The sequence below is a fragment of the Littorina saxatilis genome, linkage group LG3, assembly GCF_037325665.1.
Source record: "Littorina saxatilis isolate snail1 linkage group LG3, US_GU_Lsax_2.0, whole genome shotgun sequence".
Lineage (NCBI taxonomy): Eukaryota > Metazoa > Mollusca > Gastropoda > Littorinimorpha > Littorinidae > Littorina > Littorina saxatilis.
In genome coordinates, this window is record NC_090247.1 from 43,454,141 (window position 1) to 43,479,172 (window position 25,032).

At 42.8% G+C, this 25,032-nt stretch overlaps 1 protein-coding gene across 3 annotated transcripts in view; it reads left to right on the plus strand.

Moving 5' to 3' along the window:
- LOC138962446 (diacylglycerol lipase-alpha-like) overlaps positions 1 to 25,032 on the plus strand; it is a 115,235-nt gene that overhangs the window by 67,072 nt on the left and 23,131 nt on the right. For all 3 annotated transcript variants that reach the window (XM_070334256.1, XM_070334257.1, XM_070334258.1), the window contains 6 exons: positions 19,991 to 20,075; positions 20,843 to 20,977; positions 21,923 to 22,125; positions 22,508 to 22,640; positions 23,693 to 23,776; positions 24,207 to 24,284. In XM_070334256.1, the coding sequence (XP_070190357.1) occupies positions 19,991 to 20,075; positions 20,843 to 20,977; positions 21,923 to 22,125; positions 22,508 to 22,640; positions 23,693 to 23,776; positions 24,207 to 24,284 (718 nt within the window). The remainder of the gene's footprint in view (positions 1 to 19,990; positions 20,076 to 20,842; positions 20,978 to 21,922; positions 22,126 to 22,507; positions 22,641 to 23,692; positions 23,777 to 24,206; positions 24,285 to 25,032) is intronic.

Here is a 25,032-nt window from a genome sequence, read left to right on the forward strand (position 1 = left end):
GGGTCAAAGGTCACAGAAGATTTGCAACGTGCAACCTGCCAGTTCGTTTTTGGAACTTTGCAAAGCAGTGTCGTCTGTCTAGGTCTGGGGAAACGCCAATGAAAAGAGCCGAAGAATCCCCGAGCGTTTCTATTGGGTTTGCTTTTGATTATCCATGTATAACCTGCTTCCTGCAACTATGGGAACCGGGGATTTATTGCACGAGGAACATGAGATTTATTTCCCAGCTGGGTGTGAATGAAAACTCGTGAAAATGATGACAATAAAATAATTATGTTCAAGTTGAACGATCCATGAATGCACAAAAAATCAAAAAAATCACAAATGAATCTATGTTCGTTGTGTCTATAGCGCCAATGGAACTTAACATTTAAAGAATTTAGTAAAACAAAAAATCAGCAATCCCTTTGCTTCAAACTCCTGTAGAGAAGAACATCCTGTGCGTGCTATGCAGGGAAACATTGGCTTCAGGCCACGTCTGACAGCGTTAATGAGTTTAATGGCTCGTCTGCACACTCTTAGCTTCATTTATGACCTTTTTACACATTTCCTGCGCCATTGCGTTGGGAAGTGGGCCGTTGTGTAGTTAAATCACCGTGCGTTTAATTCATGGGAGCTGTCTTAACAAGCCGTGACGTTGGACTGTATAGTGGGGATTTCTGCTGCACACTGTCCGCCAACTTGGCCGTTTGGTTTTGCGTGTGTGTGTGTGTGTGTGTGTTTGACACAGTGAGGGAGGCACATAGAGTGTGTTGTATGAAACTGAGAGAGAGTGACAGAGACAGACAGAGAGCGAGAGACAAAGAGAAAGAGTGAGAATGTGTTTTGCCTCTGTCCCTGTGTGTGTGTGTGTGTCTTTGCTTGTGTCTTTGTGCGGTCGTGTCTTCGTGTGTGTCGGCCTACAAATGTCCGTTTATGGAGAGTTTACAACCGTTCCGCACGTCGCAATGATCTCGTTCATCTTCTGTAACGACCTTTTCCACCACACATACTTTGGCAAAACTCCAGTTCCAGTCCTCCGATCTGATTGACTTGTTACCTCACAATAGTAAAAGTCGGTGGTCGTGGTGTATAATTATGTGGTGGTGGGGGGGGGGGTGCTCAGCTTATAAAAAACGATTTGAAGAGGGTATAGGGGATTGGGGCAAGTGAGAGTCCAGAACACGAAGGAAAGATAGGGCATCCACGGAAAGCATTCAACATGGATTTGTATTTATATGCTAATGTCGGATCACTTCACCGTCAGATGTGTGTGTGTGTGTGTGTGCGTGCGTGCGTGCGTGCGTGTGTGTATGTGTGTGTGTGTTTGTGTGTGTGTGCGTGCGTGTGTGTGTGTTTGTTTGTTTGTACGTACGAGAGAGAAAGTTTCTTTGTTTGGTAGTAGTGGTGACTGTCTGTCTGTGTTTCTTAGTGTCTCTTTGTGTGGATAAACGAGAGAAAGGGTGTTGAAAATCGGTCAATCGGTAAACGTTGTCTTCCAGTATTTTGCATGGGGTTGGGTCTGCCAGGCAGTCTCCAGCGTTTATATATCACGCAGCTTCATGCATATTCACACTCGCTTCTGGCAGAGATGCCAGGGCAAGAATGCCGGATGGTATCTGTGCGTGTGTGTGTGTGTGTGGTTGTTATTGCGATTCTGCGCAGCAAAACCTGATCAAAATGTTGTTTGTTGCTGGTGCCCATTCTATGCATGTCTTCTGTCAATCTGTCTGTCTGTCAATCCGTCTGTCTGTCTGACTTTCTCAGTCTTTCTCTCTCTCTATCTTTCACATCAACATCATCATCATCATTGTCGTGGTCGTCGCCGTCGTCGTCGTTAGTATCATCATCATAACTCGTCATCGATCGTGTCCAGTCTGATACTGGAGAGAGTTGACATGCATGCAGCAGAGTCAGTGCAGGTCACTGCCCCATTGCCATTTCCCAGAGATTACGCTTTGACACAGCTGAATCGAATTCACGTTTTCAGAATGTACAAACATGACTTCCTTTCAAAGCTTTCTTTGCCTGTCTGTGTCACAGTGGGGGGAAATATATTTCTGACTATTGTGAGTCGTGGAGGAGCTTGCCCTTCAAGTCTTTGGCATAATCGAAAGATCTGATTGTGTTCTGTTACGTCTTCCTACTGTTCGTCATGGTCGCTTGATTTGCGTATGATCAGAAAATAAGAGTGGGTCAGCATATAAGATATTTAAGATAGCGGAGAACGGAAGGGGGGGGGGGAGAGAGAGAGAGACACTGACACTGATTTTATTGTGTAGGCCAACGACCCATTCACAAACATGGTGGAAAATAGATGAAATTAAAGAGAAAAGCAAAATTTACACGCTCAAGAGAGAGAGAGAGAGAGTCTGGTTGCGGAGATGGATGTGGCGAAGGGCCGAATCGAGAGGCCGAAGCCATTCTGAAAGCAGCGGATGAACAATCTGGAAGGCTGAATGACTCGCCTGATGACGACTGACGTGCAAAGGCCAAAGGTCCATGGAGGGAGGGGGGGCTAAAGCTGGATCGATGAACGAAGGCGACGGTTGCGGAAAGAGTGCAGATGGAGGATAGGAGGGCGGGTGGGTATTGGGGCTGAGGAGAGGAGTAGGATGTGGGTTAGGTCAGAAATTGGGGTAGGAGATAAAGGTGCCGGTGGAGGGAAATAAGGGGGGGGGGGGGGGGGATACAGACAGAAAGGCGACAGGATGTCTGACACGAAGGACCTGCATCATCCAAAAACCAACGAGCATTTTCTTCGCTGATTTCGTCTTCTGTTCATAGATATAATGTGATCTTGGTCAAAGTAAAACCTCCGTATTTGACGCTGTAAGCACACAAGAACAGACCCGGTGTAGCATAAACGAACACAGATGAAACGGGATCGAAACGAAGGAAAAGACATGAAAGGTTGTGGTCTGCGCAGTGACCATTCACTTTGGCTACAGGAGCTCATCTAGAGATACTAAAAAAGAATCTAAACATTTCTGGCTTCACACTCTTTGACAAGGCCGAACATAGGGTGACCAATCAGGCAATCTCACTTCTACAATACATTGGCCCACATCAAACCATAGTACGTAAAGGAAAGGTTGACGTGTGTTTTCTGATGAGGCCATACCCAGGTCAAACAACGGTACTAGAGTATTCAATACAAGCCAGTAAGATTATTCAGTCTGTGATGCTCTGATTGCAACTCGTTACCTGTTCGATGCGTCTGCTTTAATGTGAGTTATTACCTTCAGTTCAGCTGACCCAATTAGGTCAGTGACCCCTATATCAGCTCAAAAGTCAATATGATCGACCTAGTACAGGTCTACAACAAACACGAACGATAGTCAAACGCATGTAATCGGCCTTGACAGCAACATTTTCCCTGACCAACGTATGGCTCTTAAATGGCTATCAAGGACAAAAATCGAACTCACTCGATCAGCCTTTCCTTGATTGTGGGGTCCCTGAATTCAGACTCGCGGCTCACGACTTAGAATGTGGAAGCAGTGTGTCTGTGCATGAGCCTGCAGGGAGGGAACTAAAGGGTAATTGTGCTTGTCTGCCAAACCTGCCCATAGCCTCTTAGCGCTCAAAGGCGAGTCGTCTGCGTACACACGAAACGCAAGGCCATCTGTTGACGGACATGAAATTATTATTGATCTGTTGGCATAGTCTCAGACTCCAGGCTGGCCAAGACAGCAGGCTCTGTCGCCACCGCACTATTCTGTTTGCATTCCCGCGCACAATCGTTTGTTTATTGGCCGCATCATAGGGGAATAAAGGAAGGGTGGCAGAAATTGGCCGTGTGCTGATTACTGCCACGGGGCACCAAACGGGCAGGCGACTAGTAGCGGGGGGGTAGCAGTGTAGTGCAATGCCCATAATTCGCCGCTTTATCCGCAGTGTTGGTTTAGCTGCGTGCTGGAGGGGCTCAGAGGTCGCCCCCACACCGGACTGGCAACTCTTGGTCCGTCCCCGGATTGTGTTCTGTAACGCTAGGGGGTCCGGAGGAGTGTTGCCAACAGAAACTTGGGGCACCACAACCTAAGTCGGCACTTTCTCTGATGCGTATCTATATATATATTCGACTTGTGTCTGTCTGTGTGTGTGTGTGTGTGTGTGTGTGTGTGTGTGTGTGTGTGTGTGTGTGTGTGTGTGTGTGTTCGCTATGCCAAGCCAAAGTTCTCGATGGATTTGCTTCAAATTTGGTGGGCATATTCAGGTAGACCCCGGACACAACCTGGTCGATGAGAATTTTGAACACGTGCTCTCAGCGCGCAGCGCTGAACCGATTTTGGTTTTTCTGTTCATCTTCCCAGATCCATTCCCAGTAACTCTTCCTTATCTTCTCCAGTGTTTTGCGTTTATCTCCCTTCCTTCGACATTATCACTTTGACAGTAAGAACAACTTACGGGTGCAAGGGAAGCGTTCTGGACAGTGCAGTGACATTCTAAAAATAGTAACGTAGTAACGGGAATATGGATTGAAGCCACACGAAGGAAGGGAGATAAACGCAAAACACTGGAGAAGATAAGGAAGAGTTACTGGGAATGGTGAAATGAACAGAAAAACCAAAATCGGTTCAGCGCTGCGCGCTGAGAGCACGTGTTGAAATATCTCATCGATGATATTGTGTCCGGGGTGTAGCTGAATACGGTGTCCAAATTTGAAAAAGATCCACCGAGAACTTTGGCGTTGTGATGTGGTCTAGCGGCTTTGGTGTGTCGGTATGGGGGCCCGGGTAGCTCAGGTGGAACCAAAATCGGTTCAGCGCTGCGCGCTGAGAGCACGTGTTGAAATATCTCATCGATGAGGTTGTGTCCGGGGTGTAGCTGAATACGGTGTCCAAATTTGAAAAAGATCCACTGAGAACTTTGGCCGTGCTTCGCGAACAGACAGACAGACACTAGTCGTATGTAGAGTTGTTCGCCTTACAAGTTGTGGGCTTTCCTTGCATGTACCCGTAAGTTGTCCTCACTGTAAAAGTGCAAAGGTCGAATCTATTTATCGAAAAATCCACTGTCATCTATCTCTATATATTTATAGATATAGATAGATATATACGGCTTCTGTGTGTGTGTGTGTGTGTGTGTGTGTGTGTGTGTGTGTGTGTGTGTGTGTGTGTGTGTGTGTGTGTGTGTGTGTGTGTGTGTGTGTGTGTGTGTGTGTGTAGGCAACACCTGTGGATTGTAGAGTTCTGTTTGTGATGGGGTCTGGCGGCTTTTGTCTGTCTGTGTGTTCTGGCCTTTGAGAAGCCATAACAGTTAATATAGGGCTTACAAATAAGCTCTAAAATTCTCAATCCCGTTTGTGAGGACTTCGCCTTCAAAGGTGATTGTGGTGAACCGCCACGCTGTCTGTCTCTGTCTCGCGATTCACCCCGGCGAAGCCGGGTATTCCTCTAGTTCAGTTATATATGGATAAAGATTTTATTTCTGTATTTAAAAAAAAAATTATAGAAAGATCAGTCTGTATTTTATAGAAAGCTCAGTCTGTATTGTATGTACGCTAAGCACTTTAATTCCCATATCGAGTGTCAAAGTCGCTATTCTGTATTTTTTGTATTTTTTTAAGAAAGATCAGTCTGTATTTTATAGAAAGATCAGTCTGTATTTTATGTACGCTAAGCACTTTGATTCCCATATCGAGTGTCAAAGATGTTATCCAGTGAGTCATTGTGGATCTAGTACTAATGTCTTGCTTTTCCTTTTGTTGCTTGATAATGCAAGAAGTCTTTCCCATGCCGTTTACCGTGACGTAAGTGGTGCTGGATTTGCCTCCAACGGCTCGATTGAACAGATGTTCGCGAGCACAGAGTTGAAAAGGGTCAGAAAAAATAATTGAGTCGAGATTGGCTTTTGCCATTCGGTTGTCACTGCGTCCTTGTTGTCACCTTTGGGTTACATTGGTTTATAAGTAGATACAACCCACTGAGTCGGATGTGATATGCGTCAGGGACCTTAATAACCGCAAACTCTCTTCGTTTTTTAAAATTCATTTATTTACTTTTTAATCTGGTTTTGACGTCTGTTTGGCGCTAGTGGGTTTCCATAGGCCTTCGGGAGTACTGCACGTTTCCACTACTAGTATACAACAGGACCCACAGAAAACGAAAGAGCTTCTCTTTCTGTGTCTGAGAGCAGGACATCGTCGACAGTTGGCTTTTCTCACTTTCGACTTTTGGGCGGAAGAAGGTTGATGGTGTCTGAGTGATGTAAATTGTCTGGGTCTTGGCACTTCTGGAAAAAATGGAATGTGGTCTTGCCGCAACCATTACTACGTCCAAACACGGAGCTTGCTCGTAATTTTCAGTCGTATAACTTGACTTGATCAGACTTTACGACTCGGTTTGCTGTGGGGTCAGAAGAAGGACGTTTGCAGCGTAATTCAAGGCGCGTTGCTTTTCTTTCTAGCTTGGAGCCCAAATACGTGTGGGTTTTCCATTAAAAATGTTTCTTTTAAAAGAAAAGAAAAGGAAAAATCTCCGACTCGCGATTAATCAAAAACCGATGAAAACCAGCCCCTTTAACAGGCATGAAAACGTCCTCTTTTAAGAAGAAGTTCCATTCTTTTTCTTTTTCTTTTACATGTCCTCTTTTTGTTATTATCCTCTTAAACATCGAAGAACAATTTAATGTTTGAATTTGAATGGTATGTTTACAATGACAGGGACCCTCATAAAGGCCACATGTACAGCATGTAAGGTTCTGAAAATCTAGAAATGCTACATCCCTTTCGGCTACAGAGGGCTTTGTACCCTGGCTCCCAGCTATGGACAATTGCGCCTGGACATAACTTAATTTGCCTCCTGCGCTCCCCTACGACCAAACATGGTTAAGGGACTACCTGTACCTGTACCTGTACCTTATTGAACTCGCTGTTTTCTGGGGTGTTTTTGTTTTAGTTTTTTGACTCACATGCGAAGCAAAAGTGAGTCTATGTACTCACCCGAGTCGTCCGTCCGTCCGTCCGTCCGTCCGTCCGTCCGTCCGTCCGTCCGTCCGTCCGTCCGTCCGTCCGGCCGGCCGTCCGGAAAACTTTAACGTTGGATATTTCTTGGACACTATTCAGTCTATCAGTACCAAATTTGGCAAGATGGTGTATGATGACAAGGCCCCAAAAAACATACATAGCATCTTGACCTTGCTTCAAGGTCAAGGTCGCAGGGGCCATAAATGTTGTCTAAAAAACAGGTATTTTTCACATTTTTCCCATTTTCTCTGAAGTTTTTGAGATTGAATACCTCACCTATATATGATATATAGGGCAAAGTAAGCCCCATCTTTTGATACCAGTTTGGTTTACCTTGCTTCAAGGTCAAGGTCACAGGAGCTCTTCAAAGTTGGATTGTATACATATTTTGAAGTGACCTTGACCCTGAACTATGGAAGATAACTGTTTCAAACTTAAAAATTATGTGGGGCACATGTTATGCTTTCATCATGAGACACATTTGGTCACATATGATCAAGGTCAAGGTCACTTTGACCCTTATGAAATGTGACCAAAATAAGGTAGTGAACCACTAAAAGTGACCATATCTCATGGTAGAAAGGGCCAATAAGCACCATTGTACTTCCTATGTCTTGAATTAACAGCTTTGTGTTGCATGACCTTGGATGACCTTGACCTTGGGTCAAGGTCACATGTATTTTGGTAGGAAAAATGTGTAAAGCAGTTCTTAGTGTATGATGTCATTGCTAGGTTTAGTTATTTGATGTCAAGCATGTGAGTCGTATGGGCTTTGCCCTTCTTGTTGTTTTTGTATTTTGTGTGTGTTGTTTATCCAACCCCCGTTTCGCGGAAGCCCATGTTCTGCACAATGTATCATTTATGTTCGCTCTTCCTCACAGTGCCCAGTGTATTTGTTTTAACAGAACAGAATGCCTGAGCCCATCTCGATCGCACACTGTACTGTCAGTGTGTGTCGAGCGTGCTTCTTAGTCTCAGACGCTCTGTATGTCGTGCGTGATGCCTTTGAACTTTTACTTTACTGACATTGTGCAGTATTTCTGTATGTCGTTTTTTTCTACGCTTATCTGTAGTTGTGCCTCCCGTTTACAAGAAATATGCGAGGATGGGGAGGGAAGGGGAACTTGTTGGGTCTTTCCGTATTCCTGGCATCAATCATCATGTTTTTGAATTAATATTGGACACATTAGAGTCATTCTGATAATCCTCGCTCCACGGCTATCGCCAGTTGTTTCTCTGACCGGACGCGAAAGTCCTACGCGAATCTATCAAAACAAGAATACAGAATTATCTCCCATATGTTGTTCACGGCTCCCATGGGGTCGCCTTCACGCGGCGGGAGCGTTTAAACAGAGCTACCCCACCCCTTTACTTCTCTTCTTTTGTCTTATTTCTGCCTTACCAGTCCTTTCACCTATATTTCCTTCCAAGAAAACTCTCCCTACTATTCCCTGCAGTTTTCCAATTCTTTTCTTGTTGTCTTATTTCTACCTGACTGGATCCATCACCTTTATTTCACTTACCAAAAGTCTTCTTTTCCACATCCTTATTTCTCTGCACCCCGCATGTCGTAAGAGGCGACTAACGGATTCTGTTTCTCCTTTTACCCTTGTTAAGTGGTTCTTGTATAGAATATAGTCAATGTTTGTAAAGATTTTAGTCAAGCAGTATGTAAGAAATGTTTAGTCCTTTGTACTGGAAACTTGCATTCTCCCAGTAAGGTAATATATTGTACTACGTTGCAAGCCCCTGGAGCAATTTTTGAGTCACTTGAGAAAAAGTGACTCTATGTAATCGGTCAGTGTTAGTCTGTCCGGCCGGCCGTCCGGCCGGCCGTCCGGCCGGCCGTCCGTAGACACCACCTTAACGTTGGACTTTTCTCGGAAACTATCAAAGCGATCGGGCTCATATTTTGTTTAGTCGTGACCTCCAATGACCTCTACACTTTAACGATGGTTTCGTTGACCTTTGACCTTTTTCAAGGTCACAGGTCAGCGTCAAAGGAAAAATTAGACATTTTATATCTTTGACAAAGTTCATCGGATGTGATTGAAACTTTGTAGGATTATTCTTTACATCAAAGTATTTACATCTGTAGCCTTTTACGAACGTTATCAGAAAAACAAGGGAGATAACTAGCCTTTTCTGTTCGGCAACACACAACTTAACGTTGGGCTTTTCTCGGAAACTATAAAAGTGACCGGGCTCAAATTTTATGTGAACGTGACTCATTGTGTTGTGAATAGCAATTTCTTCCTGTCCATCTGATGCCTCATATAATATTCAGAACTGCGAAAGTGACTCGATCGAGCGTTTGCTCTTCTTGTTTGATTAGTGCTTTTGTGAACAAGAAACACTTAACAAGTGGCTCTATCCCATCTCCCCCCTTTCCCCTATCCCATCTCCCCCCTTTCCCTCGTCGCGATATAACCTTCGTGGTTGAAAACGACGTTAAACACCAAATAAAGAAAGAAAGAAAGAAATGTTGTTCACGAGCAGTGTTCGCGAGACGAAAATGATTGCAGATTGGCCGACTTCGGCAGTGATCTCCGTTCTGTTCTTCACAGTTATGATAAAGACATCGTTCTAAGGTCAAAACAAGTCGACATTTTGGGACTGCTGCCGGAAGGAGATCGTAATATATGGTTGCATCACTGTAAAAAAGATCGTCTGCTCCAGCGAGCGCCGAAACCAAACGGTTGATTATCACGTGACACTTATGCCATAATTATTTAGAGTTGTTTGCACAGTAAATACAGCCGCGAAAAATAACTCGCTTGAAACTGTCTTACATATCAATTCCTTTGTAATTTAAAAATAACACAACACCATGAAAAATCATCATCGACCATCGCGAATCTGCTTACATCCTTAACACATTACGAAAAGATCTAAAAATCGATTTCCTCGCCAGACAAGGAAAACCAAGGCATCCTGTCAGGGATAGAATGAGCCGAACTCATTTTGACCTGAAGTCAGGATGACATTAGAGTATGCAGGTGATTATGTATGCGAGGGTTTGAGTAAAGATGTGTGAGGCTTTGAGTATGTGTGTACAGAGGTGCGTGATTCTTTACTATGCTTTGAGCTTGTGGTTCTTATGAAAGAACTGTGGTTTTATGAGATGTAATATCTGTGTATACGAGCCCAAAGAAAAAATGTGTTTGTTTCACATTCAGACAACATAGTTGAATTGCATTGAAAATTGAATTGAATGGAAGTTTGTTCCGTTTTGTACTAACTGCAGCTAGGAATATGAGCAATCGATTTGGTCGACCTTTGTCATGGATGTTCTGTAAACTGAATGGATTTTGACTGGAAAGAGTGATGCTTCTTTGGCATTGTGTCTCGGGAACATCTCATGTTCTTCACGAATGTTCACTCCCTTTCCCTGTGCATGTTTGTTTCTCTGTTTGTTTGTATATATAATTCAAAGCTGAATTGGTCTCACTTGACCCCTGTGTTCAAGAGACAGTAGACAACAGTCAGTCTAACATGTCTAAATGATTGTGTGTTTTGTCTCAATTTTCAGTCTGTGTGTATACAAAAAATGTTGACGTTAACCAGATAATTATGCTCGGTATTTTGTCGGCTTTAATATGTAAATCTCGGATAAGGAATCGTCAACAACCGTCCAGTAGTACCATTTTTGATTGCATAATTATGAAAGGTTGGTTTTTCCTATCAAAATAAAACTATGATTGACCGTTTGCCGTTACCTGATGACTAGTCTGTTTAATGTAGCCTATTAGCTGTTCCTGTCTTCTCTTTGATGCCGGTGTCACGAACTGAAAACTCTGCCTAAACAATCCTTCTCATTGCGGTCAATGCGCATGCGCTAACATGGGGGGATTAATCAGGTCGTGAACAACCTAACCCTTACCCTTACCCTAACCCTTACCCTAATCCTAACCCTAATCCTAACATATACACTGACCTGTAGGTACGCTGCCGTGTGTGTATTAGTGACTAGATGAATACCCGCTTCGCCGGGTAGCCGGCTTCGCCGGGAAGAAGTAGAGCACCGTACGCCGGCTTCGCCGGGTGAGTGGCGCACCGTACGCGATTGACGCCACACGAAGGAAGGGAGATAAACGCGCAAAACACTGGAGAAGATAAGGAGCGTTGTGGACAGTGACCTTCTAAAAATAGTAACAGGAATATGGATTGAGCGTTGTGGACAGTGACCTTCTAAAAAATAGTAACGGGAATATGGATTGACGCCACACGAAGGAAGGGAGATAAACGCAAAACACTGGAGAAGATAAGGAAGAGTTACTGGGAATGGATGAACAGAAAAACCAAAATCGGTTCAGCGCTGCGCGCTGAGAGCACGTGTTGAAAATTTTCATCGACCAGATTGTGTCCGGGGTCTACCTGAATATGCCCACCAAATTTGAAGCAGATCCATCGAGAACTTTGGCCGTGCATCTCGAACACACACACACACACACACACACACACACACACACACACACACACACACACACACACACACACACACACACACACATACACACACAAGTCGTATATATATATAGATAGATGGTGAAGAGCTGGGGGGTCGCTCGCTGTCAAAGCGGTTTGATGTCTAGACTGTTGCAGCTGCCTGGCGACTAATGGCGACTATTGATCAGCACAATGGTGCCTACAGACCAGCTCTCTCTCTCTATGTAAAATTGATGGCTGGCTGATGCTGGGAAAGTGTTCTGCACCGAGGTTGGAAGGAGAAGTCGCGCTAAGTATGACGGCATGCTCGTGTCAAAATTGACAATTATGAATTAACATTATTTCATGTTCAATGCAATTTTCACTGCCACTGCTGGCCTTTACAAAAATCATGAATTCACACACACACACACACACACACACACACACACACACACACACACACACACACACACACACATCAAACTCTAAAGAGGAAGAAGCCAAGGAGTGAATGATTTTTATGATTTTGTTTTTAAGGGGGGGGGGGGGGGGGGTCCAAAACTTACTTTTGTTGTCAACATCAAATAGGCCATATAATTTATAAATAAAGCCTTTTGAATGAATCTGATCAGTTCCAAAGTCAAAAGTATCGCTCTACATCACGAGTGTGCCTCAGTTTAAATTTACCACCACTTTTCTCTCTATTTGTAAAGTGTGGTACACGTACCTTTCACAGAAAAAAGAACCGTAAGGCACATATTTTAACAGAATAAGGCATTCAAGAGTACATCGGCCCAAAGGCCTTTATAGTGGAAAGACACACACATACATTAAGTGAAATCTTATTTCGGAAAGCGTTCAGTTTCAAGATTGTCACGGAGAACCAGAGAGAATGACACTTTTTGGGGGGTTAAAATGAAAACACTCCAGTACCTTATCATTTTTGTTGTTGAGATTCTTCATATTGGAAGGTGTTTGCTTTTTTTTGCAATTTATTTGTGTTGGAATTTGTCGTACCTCGCACCAGCTTCCTTGAAATTTGGGACACTGTTCTTCAAGTTTATAGTTTTGGATGATAGCGGGAAGACTGTTCCTTTGTCAACCCAAACGTTGGCATTAGTACGCCGTCAGACCTAAGCGCTAAATGTTAATTGTTGACGGGGAAGGTTTAAAGGTACCTGTACATTAGGGCTACTTTACTGGTCTATTACCGGCGGACAGTATTACGTCTGGTTTCGGGGCAGAGCTAATTACGAAGTGCGTGTTACATGTAACATGTATTGATCTGTTGTCCACTTAGTGACGGCAAGACTGAAACGCACTGACTGCATATATATGTCTTCCTAATGGACCAAATGGAGACCCGACCGAGTCAGTATCGACCTTTCACTCGCTTTTCTTTGCCAGTACGTTTCATTTAAATAAAAAGAAAACACACCAGTAACCAGGTTTAATACGTTATGTTTTATGAGATGGTTATTTAATACGTTTCATGTATACTTCACTTGAACGGTGATAATCGATTGAAAGTCGATGTGTAAGGTTATTGGCTTAATTCCTGTTTTAGTTTACAATCATCATCATAATGACATTTAAGTTTCCAAATCGACGTCGAGACTGTTTCCATACAAGTTGTTGTTTTGTATGGGATATTTAAACTGTGAATACAATGTACATCTTAGAGGTTGCTCTCTAATCTCGAAATCCTTCTTTTATCCTATTTCCGGGGGTAAAAGGATTCACATTCAAACACTATTTCAAACAAACAAACAACAAACACACATGTGAAAAAAATAAACAAACAGACAAACAAACATAAGTCTTCGACACAGTTATATAATGATTTTAACGTATTCAGCTATACTGCCCGACTGCATGCGTATGTGAGGCTTACATGCGTCTTCGTGGCTACTTTTTTCATGCGGGTCAAAGAAGTTGTTGTTTGTTGTTGTTGTTATTGTTCTTGTTCTTGTTCTTGTTCTTGTTGGACTATTACTCGCCACTAAATGATTTTTTTTGGTCAGGGCATGGACTCCATTTCCGTTCAAAGCCAAACAAGTTCATTTTCAGAAAAACAGTACTGTAACCCCCTCTTTAGTATTTCACTCTGTAATGCCTGTTATTACCAATAATGATTGCTTCCCCTGTGCGCCGCCATATTACCTCCCACTCCCAGACGGTCGGATCTAATGGCACAGGATGCCGACAGTGTATAGTTCCTGGTTGGGCCAAAGAGCCAAGTTCCGATTCCATTCCGGTATGGTTCTGCGAGCACGGTGGACCCGGGGTTTGCTTCATTCCTTCCGCGGCTGCCCGACGGCGCGGAGAGCTGTCACGACACGCGACACGCACATCCCTTTTTTTCTCCGTCTGGCTGGCTTCTCAGTGTGAGTGTTGATTGCTTCGGCCGGCACAGGTTGTGTGTGGGGAGGGGGTGGGGAGGGGAGGTGGGGGGTGAGATTTGAAACACTAAAAGGGTCCTATTCAAATAAATTCTAAGAGACTGTTTGTGTGTGTGTGTGTGTGTGTGTGTGTGTGTGTGTGTGTGTGTGTGTGTGTGGTGTTTTGTTGTTGTTCTTTTGGATTATGGATTGGATTGGATTGGATGGATGGATTGGATAAGATTTACAGTCCAGTGAGGTTACCCTCATGGAAATTCGGGCTGCTTTCTCCCTGGGGAAAGCGAGCTGCCATAGATACGGCGCTACCCATATTTTTTATTTTTTTTCCTGCATGCGTGTATTCATGTTCCCTGAGACTTAATGCCGTGTGAGATGGAATTTTTTTAACTTTATTCCAAGTCCCACGGGTATTTGATGGACATTTTTATCTATGCCTATACAATTTTGTCAGGAAAGACCCTTTTGTCAATCGTGGGATCTTTAACGTGCACACCCCAATGTAGTGTACACGAAGGGACCTCGGTTTTTCGTCTCATCCGAAAGACTAGCACTTGAACCCACCACCTAGGTTAGGAAAGGGGGGAGAAAATTGCGGCCTGACCCAGGCCTGAACACGCAACCTCTCGCTTCCGAGCGCAAGTGCGTTACCACTCGGCCACCCAGTCCCTATGGGGACATGTGTAACCGGCCTGAACTCCAAGTTGAGTGTAGATGTTTGTAAAGAGTATATCGTGGGACATGAAGCCAAACACTTGATTAGTTGCTCCATATATTTGTTCACATTCATTCTTCTCTCTTTGGTCATATGAATTCCAACTGAAGTATTGACAATTTAATGAGAAAAAAAAATTCTCGCCTGCCCGTTGAGGCGTGGCTCTGTCACTGCTGCTTGACACGCTCATCACGTTTTCCCTCCTGGGTCAACAGTCTGGCTTCGGCTGTTGATTGCTTGGGGGTAGGGGTGGTGCTATGAATTAACGCTGGCAGAGGCAGACTGCTATGCTTTCAGTTGGCAGCGTAGTTGTAGACGTAATACTGTCCGCCGGTAATAGACCAGTAAAGTAGCCCCAATGTACAGGTACATTTAAACCTTCCCCGTCAACAATTAACATTTAGCGCTTAGGTCTGACGACGTACTAATGCAAAAGTTTGGGATGACAACGAGCAGTCTTCCCCTTATCAACCAAAACTATAAACTTGAAGAACAGATTTCACTTAATTTATGTGTGTGTCTTTCCACTATAAAGGCCTGTATGTCAATGTACTTTTGAATGCCTTGTTCTGTTAGAATAAAAACGTTCCAGTGCCTTACGGTTCTTTTTTGTGTGAAAGGTACGTGTACCACACTTTACAGATGAAGAGAAAAGTGGTGGTAAATTTAAATTGAGGCACACTCGTGATGAAGAGCGATACTTTTGACTTTGAATCTGATCAAATTCATTCAAAAAACTTTATTTATATGGCAGATTGTTGACGAAGAAAGTAAGTTTTGGACCACCACCCTTACAAAAAACAACAACATAAAAAAAATCCACTCCTTGACTTCTTCCTCTTTAGAGTTTGATTTGTGTGTGTGGATGAATTCATAATTTTTTTTAAAGGCCAACAGTGGCAGTGAACATTGCACTGAACATTATATAATGATAATTCATAATTGTCAATTTTGACACGAGCATGCCGTCATACTTAGCGCGACTATGTTTAACACAAGTTTCTTTGAAAATTTGAAAAAAATCGAAATTGGTACACTTGAGGTTTCACACGAGTTAGTTGGCAGGTCTGTCAGAAAGAAAGCACACATTTTTGGAGCCAGAATGTTCATCCTGAAGTTAGATTTGGTGATATGGTAACGTACAAAACGTGTTCTCCTTCTTCATGCTAAATGCTCGGCGGGGGGGGGGGGGGGGGGCTTGGCGGAGAAGGGGCAGGGGAGAGGCGTTGATAGTGATTAAGAGCCACGGTTTCAATAGATTCATGTAGACCTTGCAAGTCATAACAAGGGCGTGGTGTGGGAGTATGCCCTATTGTGTACGAGTTCGACCCGTTTGAATATTGGAAGGATGAAGGAAATCGACGAACATGTCCAAGGTTTATTTTTACGAATAAGTCAATGGCTTCTATTGTCCCTGCCGATCGAATGGTTCCAGAAGCAAGTTGGCTGTATTGGGGCTCCATCATACGAGAGAGAGAGAGAGAGATAGGAGGGATTGAGAGGTTTTCGGAGAGACAATTTGCTAGCGCATAGGTGTCGATGAACGAGAGAGAACAATCGGTTGCAAGATGACAGATGAGCAAACAAGCACACACAAACTCAAAAATCTGTCAATAGTAATGGAAAAAAAAGTTGACCTTTGTTTTGTCTATGGACAGTTTGTTCAGTTACGAATGACGTTCAAGGAGTGACAGCCCATTGATGATTAACACTTACTGTTCGGAAATACCACAGTCAGGATTTTCAAGCGGTAGGGCAGAGAGTAAGCGCCCCAGAAATCGAGGCATGGCAGGCTTCAACACGCGGCAAAGCGACACACTCGCTGCTCAATGGCCGTTGTACCTGTCATTGCGATGATGTGTATGTTATGCAGAGTGCGCTCGATATGATACCCTCTTCTTTCGAAAATATGCACATCGGAGTCACGAGTCGCTGCCGATTGCATGCAGTGATTGCCTAGCCATGTTTCTTTTCCTAAGCGCACTTGACTTCAAGCCAAACTGACGTGACCTCAGTCAAAACACGTTGTCAGCTAACTGGCACCGCGGGTCAGCGATCATTGCCGCAACGAATCGTGAAATCAGACGAGTATTTTTTCGAAAGGAAAGGTTATCATATTAGGCGCACACAACATAACATACACATCATACATCATAGTTAGTTGTTCGCGGTATTGGCAGGTCTAAACTGGCCAGCAGCAAGTTTGTCGCTTGTCAACGTCTTGTTGGCGCTTGCCTTGATAAGTTGATGTCTCGGGAGCTTACTCTGCCACACCGCTTGAACATCCTGACAGACTTATTTCCGGAAAACGGTTATTATGAGACCATTTGCAGTGAGCTAGACAGCCCATGAATAATGCTAACGGTGTTTTGGAATGAATCCCTGGGCAGCAACGGTGGTGGTCTTTTCTCCGATGCCGATTTTCTGCCTCTCTTGAGATGGTAAAAATTGAGGCTGACGGGAGACTGTTCGGTTGATTAGAGTACGCTGTGATTTTCTCGTACCTGACTCTCGTGCACGCATTCATGCAAGCACGTTCGGACAGATATCGTTGTCAAAGATAATTCCGTTATAATGTGTATAATACTGAAGGAAGGGAGGAGGGGAGGGGTCCGGTCCGGATGGAAGCCGTCCGTGCATCAGTGTGTGAGCGCGCGCGTCAGTGCGTGCGCACGTGTGTTCGTGTGTGTGTCTGTGTGTTTTGTTTGTTTACCTGGCTTGAGATAGACAACCGGGTTGTTCACAACTGTCTTTCAGGGACAAGAACGTTATGCCGGACAGCCACAACCACAAATTTGAGTACATTTGGGGAACAGGAACATGGCACTCCTTTATGAATGCTACCTTATTAACGCATTATACCAGACAACTATACAAGACGGATGCAAAGACTCATTCTCCATTCATGCATAGTCTTTCATGATTGTGTTGTGAAGAATCAACATGGAAACCCGTTTATTTTTACATTTAGTCAAGTTTTGACTAAATGTTTTAACATAGAGGGGGAATCGAGACGAGGGTCGTGGTGTATGTGTGTGTGTGTGTGTGTGTGTGTCTGTGTGTGTGTGGTGTATGTGTGTGTGTGTGTGTGTGTGTGTGTGTGTGTGTGTGTGTGTCTGTGTGTGTGTCTGTGTCTGTGTGTGTCTGTGCGATTCAGAGTGAACTACTGGACCGATCTTTATGAAATTTTACATGAGAGTTCCTGGGTATGATATCCGCAGATGTTTTTTTCATTTTTTCGATAAATGTCTTTGATGATGTCATATCCGGCTTTTTGTAAAAGTTGAGGCGGCACTGTCACACCTTCATTTTTCAATCAAATTGATTGAAATTTTGGCCAAGCAATCTTCGACGAAGGCCGGACTTCGGTATTGCATTTCAGCATGGAGGCTTAAAAATTAATGAATTTGGTCATTAAAAATCTGAAAATTGTAATTAAAATTATATTTTTATAAAACGATCCAAAAGTATTTTTATTTTATTCTTCATCATGTTCTGATTCCAAAAACATATAAATATGTTATATTCGGATTAAAACAAGTTCTGAAAATTAAAAATATAAAAATTATGATTAAAATTACATTTCCGAACTCGTTTTAAAAACAATTTCATCTTATTCCTTGTCGGTTCCTGATTCCAAAAACATATAGATATGATATGTTTGGATTAAAAACACGCGCAGAAAGTTAAAACGAAGAGAGGTACAGTAAAGCGTGCTATGCAGCACAGAGCAACCGCTACCGCGCTAAACAGGCTCGTCACTTTCACTGCCTTTTGCACTAGCGGCGGACTACGGTCATTGTGAAAAAATGCAGTGCGTTCAGTTTCATTCTGTGAGTTCCACAGCTTGACTAAATGTAGTAATTTCGCCTTACGCGACTTGTTTTATTTTGTGTGTGTGTGTGTGTGTGTGTGTGTGTGTGTGTGTGTGTGTGTGTGTGTGTGTGTGTGTGTGTGTGTGTGTGTGTGTGTTTAAATTTGATTAAAACCTGCGTTGCGCAGAAAACTGAGGAGCGGTGGTTGCATGCAGGGATTTAAATGTTATTGATTTTCTGCCACACTCAGCTAAACTGTGCCGTCAACTCAATCATGTTTTTTGTGTTGTTGGTTGTCTTTTTTACACAGAGATGAATCACACCTATTACAGATAAGTAAAGATTGCAAGAAATTCTACGTGTGAGTGACAACACGATGGCATTCTGTTATAGATCTGCCTGTTTTTATGCTACCCATTTGTTTTGATATTCAGGTTCCAGGTTGAAGGAGAGTCGGAGCAAGATATATTGCAAAGATACCACAACCTCTGTACTTGTACAAAAAGTTGCAGAATTCGTGAATTTTGATCATCTTGACGTCAAAGTTTATTATGGAAGGAAAGTGGTGATTGTTGTCAAGGATCGTCTGGTGGTCCTGTGCTGTTTCAGTGTGTGTGTGTGTGTGTGTGTGGAGGGGGGGGTAAATTATTGCGAGGTCTGGTAGTTGTCAAATACCGTCTGAGGTTCTTGGCAGGAGTCTGGTTGTTCTGCTGCGCTTATGTCAGCTTCTTTTGTATCAATACCTTGGGGGAGGGGGTGGCCGGGGGGGGGGGGGGTTGTGATTCATGGCGAGTTGTGATAGTTGTCAAGGATTGTCTGGGGTTGTTGATATATTGTGACTCTGTTATCCATTCTTTTCAGCTTGTTGTGCATCCATATTATGTTTGTAACAGCGTCTTTCAATGAGAATGAGTTTTGAATGACTTATTGCACCCGCTTTGAATGAGAATGTTCCAAGATTGACTTACTGTAACCTATCAATTGTAATGCTTGTCTTGACCACACCTCTAAATAGCTATCACTTGTACCCTTCTTTGCAGTCGTCATTTTGTCTTTTTTAAGTTTCTTTTGAACATGTGTGGCTTGTGATTATTTGTGTGTGTAAGTGGTGTGCGTTGAATCAAACTAAATCTTTTTCTTTCTCTTGGAAGATGTATGTACTTGGTTGAAAAGAACAACTACGAGAAGGCGGGTTTCATGATTTTGTCTGTGCGTATGCAGGTCAGCTAGTATTGAATTGAGACATAAAGATAAGAAATGAGACATAACGATAAGAGTACAGTGGAAACCCTCTTTTCAAACCCTCCAATTTAAGCCCCGCCCCCTTTGGAAGATCATAACTTCTGACATTATTCATAACATTTTAGATTCACCTACATTTGGATACTCGCTTTCTTTTAAGATCTTATCTTTTCTCAGATTCTCTGTACGTAACATTTGTACATTGTTGAGGTTTTCTCTCTCCTCTCAAGATCTTACTTTCTCTCTTTTCTTTGTTTTTCTGTTTAATTTTGTCTTCTTTTTCTTCTTTTTATTTTTTAATGTCTTCTTTTTTGTTGTTTTGGTTTAAAAGGGGGTTAAGTGGCTCCAGTATATCATTCTGTGGAGCATTAATTTGTTGAGAAATAACTCAACTCGCTGTCAAGGGCACTCGGCTTAATGCACAACTTGTGTATTGCAGGAAGGCGCTCCGTGCCTATGAAGAGAGCTGGGACCGACGGCTGCAACTTCTGTGTTGCTGTGTGGAGCGAAAAGGCAGGAATAAGGTGTGGTGCACGTGATCCTCGTGCTGACATTATTGAAGACAGCACTGTAATTGTGGCATCGGGCCTCTCTGCCTGTCTGTCTGTCTGTCTGTCTGTCTGTCTGTCTGTCTCTCTCTCTCTCTCTCTCTCTCTCTCTCTCTCTCTCTCTCTCTCTCTCTCTCTCTCTTTGTTCATATTTGTTCTTTGTTTCATGTGTGTATTATAGTAGGGACTAGCTGTAAGAAAGGACCATATGGACCTAATGCTATCATCCCTCGGTAATAAAGTTTTCGAGTTCGAGTTCTCTCTCTCTCTCTCTCTCTCTCTCTCTCTCTCTCTCTCTCTCTCTCTCTCTCTCTCTCTCTCTCTCTCTCTCTCTCTCTCTCTCTCTCTCTCTCTCTCTCTCTCTCTCAGTTTATAGAAATTCCAAATATCCATTCCTATTAATTAACATGGGTTTTTTCAAACAGAATATTTTAGAATATGATCTGTGGAAAGTAAGATCCGGTATAGGGTTGGTGGTTTTAGAGTTTACTTACAGTTTTTTAAGTACAAAAATAAAATACACCTGCAGTCATGAAATAAATTATACTCGTCTTTGTTTGAGATCTTAATGTCTGAGATATTCAGTACAAAAATATATGACTTTGGTAATAAAATAAAGGATACAGACAATACTCATTATTGTCTCAGAAATCGATGTCTGAGATATTTAGATTGAAAATAAACTACACCAGTTGTAAGGTAAATTAAAAAGTTGTGATAAATAAAACACTTCTTTGTTTCAGAATTCGATGTCTGAGATAGCTCAGCTGTTCACGGAGTTCTTTCGTGACCTGGACGTTGTTCCATCCGACATCGTGGCTGGTTTGGTTTTGCTGAGGCACCGCCAGAAAAATCACATGAAGGGCATTATAAATCAGGTTGGTATCTTACATTCTGTCTTTATATTTGTCTATCCATCTTTGTCTCTGTCTTTGTTTTGGTCTTGGACTTTGTTTTTGTGTCTTTATCTACCGGTCTCTCTTTCTATCCCTCTGCCCCAGCTCTCTCTCTCTCTCTCTCTCCCTCCCTCTCTCTCTCTCTCTCTCTCTCTCTCTCTCTCTCTCTCTCTCTCTCTCTCTCTCTCTCTCTCTCTCTCTCTCTCTCTCTGTATGACATTGATCTATCTGTCTCCCTATCTCATTTTCCTCCATGTCTTTCTATCTAACAAATAGTGAAGAGAAATAACAGAAAAGAAGTGTAAATGTGATGTCGATGTACATGGGATCAAATGATACTCTTGGGGCCAACCAAAAGCGTCCCTACATTGCAAGTGGCCTGTCATGACAGGTATATTGTTGTCAGAATAATAGATACAGGGAAAACAGTAGGTGTGCTCCAAACAGTACTTTTCGTTTCTGCGATCATGATGCTGCTGTGTAATCTTTTATTATATCATTTATTTTGCTGTAGTTGTAGATTTTTAAGAGGAACTCAAATGTTTTTTGTGTGTGAATGAATCTTTTACACCCAAATGTGTTTGGTTGTGTTTTAGTAAATGAATATTTTACACCCTTACGGCGAGAGTGTTGGTATTCAGCGAGGTATTTGGTTATGTAAAATCGTATTAGTTAGTCCATGTATTGTAATATTAATAATGTTGTAATGTTCCGTTTGTCTTCTTGTTCATGCGCCACAAGCGTAATTTCTCAGATTTGATACAATAAAGTTACTTCGATTTGATTTGATTTGATTCGCTTTCATGAGTGATGTTCTGTCATCAAAGGGGCATCACATCGCAGATATCACTGTACTTGTGAAAGAACTGTAAAAATGACACATGAAGTAAGTTAGTGTGTGCAAAAGTTTCACCTGCAACTTTCCAGGGTACAAACGACGTGTACCAGTTCCTATCAGGAATACCTGTGACTCCCACCACGCAGTTCCTTCAGCTGACCCAGCCAGAGGTGATGGGTGAATTCATCAAGGTCATCCACTACATGCGCTACGCCCTCGCTGCGTATGGCTGGCCTGTCTACGTCATGACCAACCCTGGGACCTGGTTTTGCCGCCTCTTGCCGTACCTAAAGTAAGCTGTTGTTTTAAATTATTATTTTTTGGGGTTTACCCTAGATTATTCAATCACCTCTTGCATTTTAAAGAAAGCATTTCTTTGTGCTTCAGTGTGATTTCTTCTTCTTTTTTTTTCAAAAGTAAGTTCCGACTTTTCTCTTCTGTCTCATTTCATTCCGTAAGCTGATTTTATTGCCTCTGTGGAATTATTTTTTATTCATTTTTGTAACTGTTATTTTGAACCCTGGAAACTTGCTTTTGCGCCGCTTGTCATTTATGTATAAAATTAGTAGTTTTTTTGTGCCTCTCTGTAATTTGTTTGTTTGTTTTTGTTGAAATCAATGTGTGACGTTGCTTTCCTGTGTCTTATCAATCCTGAACTTGTCAATGGATTGCAGTTGCTGCTGTGGGCGACGATCGGGTGCGTCGGACATTGTAGAGGATAACTGCTGTGGCTGTAACGCGGCCTCTCTCAAGCATATCAGCGGTCTGCAAGATCTGGATATTGTCTACGCTACCTACCATGTAGATGTGAGTCTCTAGTGTGTGTGTGTGTGTGCGTGCGTGTGTGTGTGTGTGTGTGTGTGTGTGTGTGTGTGTGTGTGTGTGTGTGTGTGTGTGAGAGAGAAAGAGAGAGTGTGTGTGTGTGTGTGTGTGTGTGTGTGTGTGTGTGCGTGCGTGTGTGCGTGCGTATGTGCGGGTGTGGTGTATGTGTGTGTGAGAGAGAGTGTGTGTGTGTGTGTGCTCGCGTGTGTGTGTCTGTGTCTGTGTCTGTGTGTTGTGGCCGTGGTTGTAACGTGGTGTCTCTGAAGCGTATCAGTGGTCTGCAAGATCTGGATAATGTTCTACACTACCTGCCATGAGTACCGAGATGTGAGCTAGTCTCTGGGCATCTGTGAGTTAAGGAGAAGGTATAGGGAAATTGGAGCAGGATGAAGGAGAAGGGTGATGGTGAGTGTGTTTGTGTGTGTGTTTTCGGGGGGGAGGGGGGGGTTCGGGTGGGGCGGGGGGTACTCTATGTGTGGGTGTCTGTATGTGTTTGTCTGTCTGTGTGCCTCTGTCTGTCTGCCTGCCAGTCTGAGTCAGTCTCTCTGTGCCTGTGTGTGATAGAGCAAGTGAGAATGAAAGATTGAGAGGCAAAGAGAGAGAGAGAGAGAGAGAGAGAGAGAGAGAGAGAGAGAGAGAGAGAGAGAGAGAGAGAGAGAGAGAGAGAGAGAGAGAGAGAGAGAGAGAGAGAGAGAGAGAGAGAGAGAGAGAGAGAGAGAGAGACTGTTTCTGCAACTGGATTGACAATGACGGCGTCATAGTTTGGCTGTTTTGATCTTGTTTGTGTACATGTTTGTTAAAATCTTTTTTTCTGTTGTCGACCAGTCTTATTTATTCATCCAGGTTTCTGGTTGAACAAAGAAACCAGGAATAATTAATGTCCTTAGCCAGATTTATCCTTAGATGTCTAATTTGAAGCTGACATCGTCCATACCACATGCTTTTCATTTGTGTGTGAGTGTGTTCAAAAATGAAAACAACCCACTAGTATTTGGATAGTTTCTAAACTTTATTTTGACTTGCTCTGAATGTTTCAGATTGGAGAAACACCATTCTTTGTGGCCCTAGACCATGAGTTTGGCAAGGTGGTGGTCTGTGTACGTGGCACACTTTCCCTGCAGGTACGGTGACACTGTTCCTGACTTTCTCTTGGTTGAAACAGTGTTTGATTCATTTACACAGTCAACACAATAATAACCATCAGCATTTTAGAAAACAATAACATGTAGTGGTGTCTTCAAACATTCTCATAAACTTTAGTATTCTACCAATTATCTTTATTATTCTATTTTGAGGATGAAATTCGCTTGTTCATTTCAATGCTTGTTATTCTCTCAGGTGCCAGAAGAAAGGTTCCGCATAACTCTCACTTACACTATTACACATGTTGTATGCATTTAGATCGCTTACTTCCCTCTGTTTGTCATATTATTATTCTACCTTTATTGATGAATCATAGATTATCCTAATCTTCACGTGTATTTTGCTTTGAATCCTTGTGTTTCATTTGTTGTTTTGTTGTTTTAATGACTTAGATTTGTTGTTGTACAGGATGTGCTGACCGACTTGAAGGCCGAGCCAGAGACACTGCCCCTGAATCCACCCAGAGATGACTGGCAGGGGCATAAGGTAAAAACGTCTTGCAAATACTGAAAACGCTGTGCTGTTTGACAATGATGACTAAAACCTTGGGGACTACAGTGGAATACCCCCTAATATGACACACTCACACATAAAACACACACACACACACACACACACACACACACACACACACACACACACACACACACGTCGTCCCCAATGTAAAAGTCCCTCCTTTCTAAGACTTCGATTGTTCTGATTTGATTTATCTAAATAAGCTTTGTAGATATACCTGGTTTTTTAAGACTCCCACCTGTTTAAGACCAGAAAGTTAGAACCCTTGCGTTGGGTATACCCCTCCTTTGAGAACCGATTTCTATTATTTTCACCCTTTATTTTTGAAAAAAATACAACATACTCCCTTCCACATTTGTGATCTTTCAACTGCTGCTGTCAACTAACGTCCTGTGAAAAATGCTAATAAAGGGAAAGAATTCTGTCATAGGTAGTAATGTTCATTCTTTGGTTTCCATAAGAAGATGTTGAGAAAAAACTATTTATTTCACAAATGTGAGTTTCATTTCTTTTTACTTATTCAAAGAGTAGCGTGTTTATTTCAGTTGATGCTTTGACCTCTGCATGTTGTATAAAGCTGCATTCGTGAGAGAGAATGAGTGTGTGTGTAGGATCCTCTGTGTGCAAATGTGTGTGTGTGTGTGTGTGTGTGTGTGTGTGTGTGTGTGTGTGTGTGTGTGTGTGTGTGTGTGTGTGTGTGTGTGTGTGTGTGTGTGTG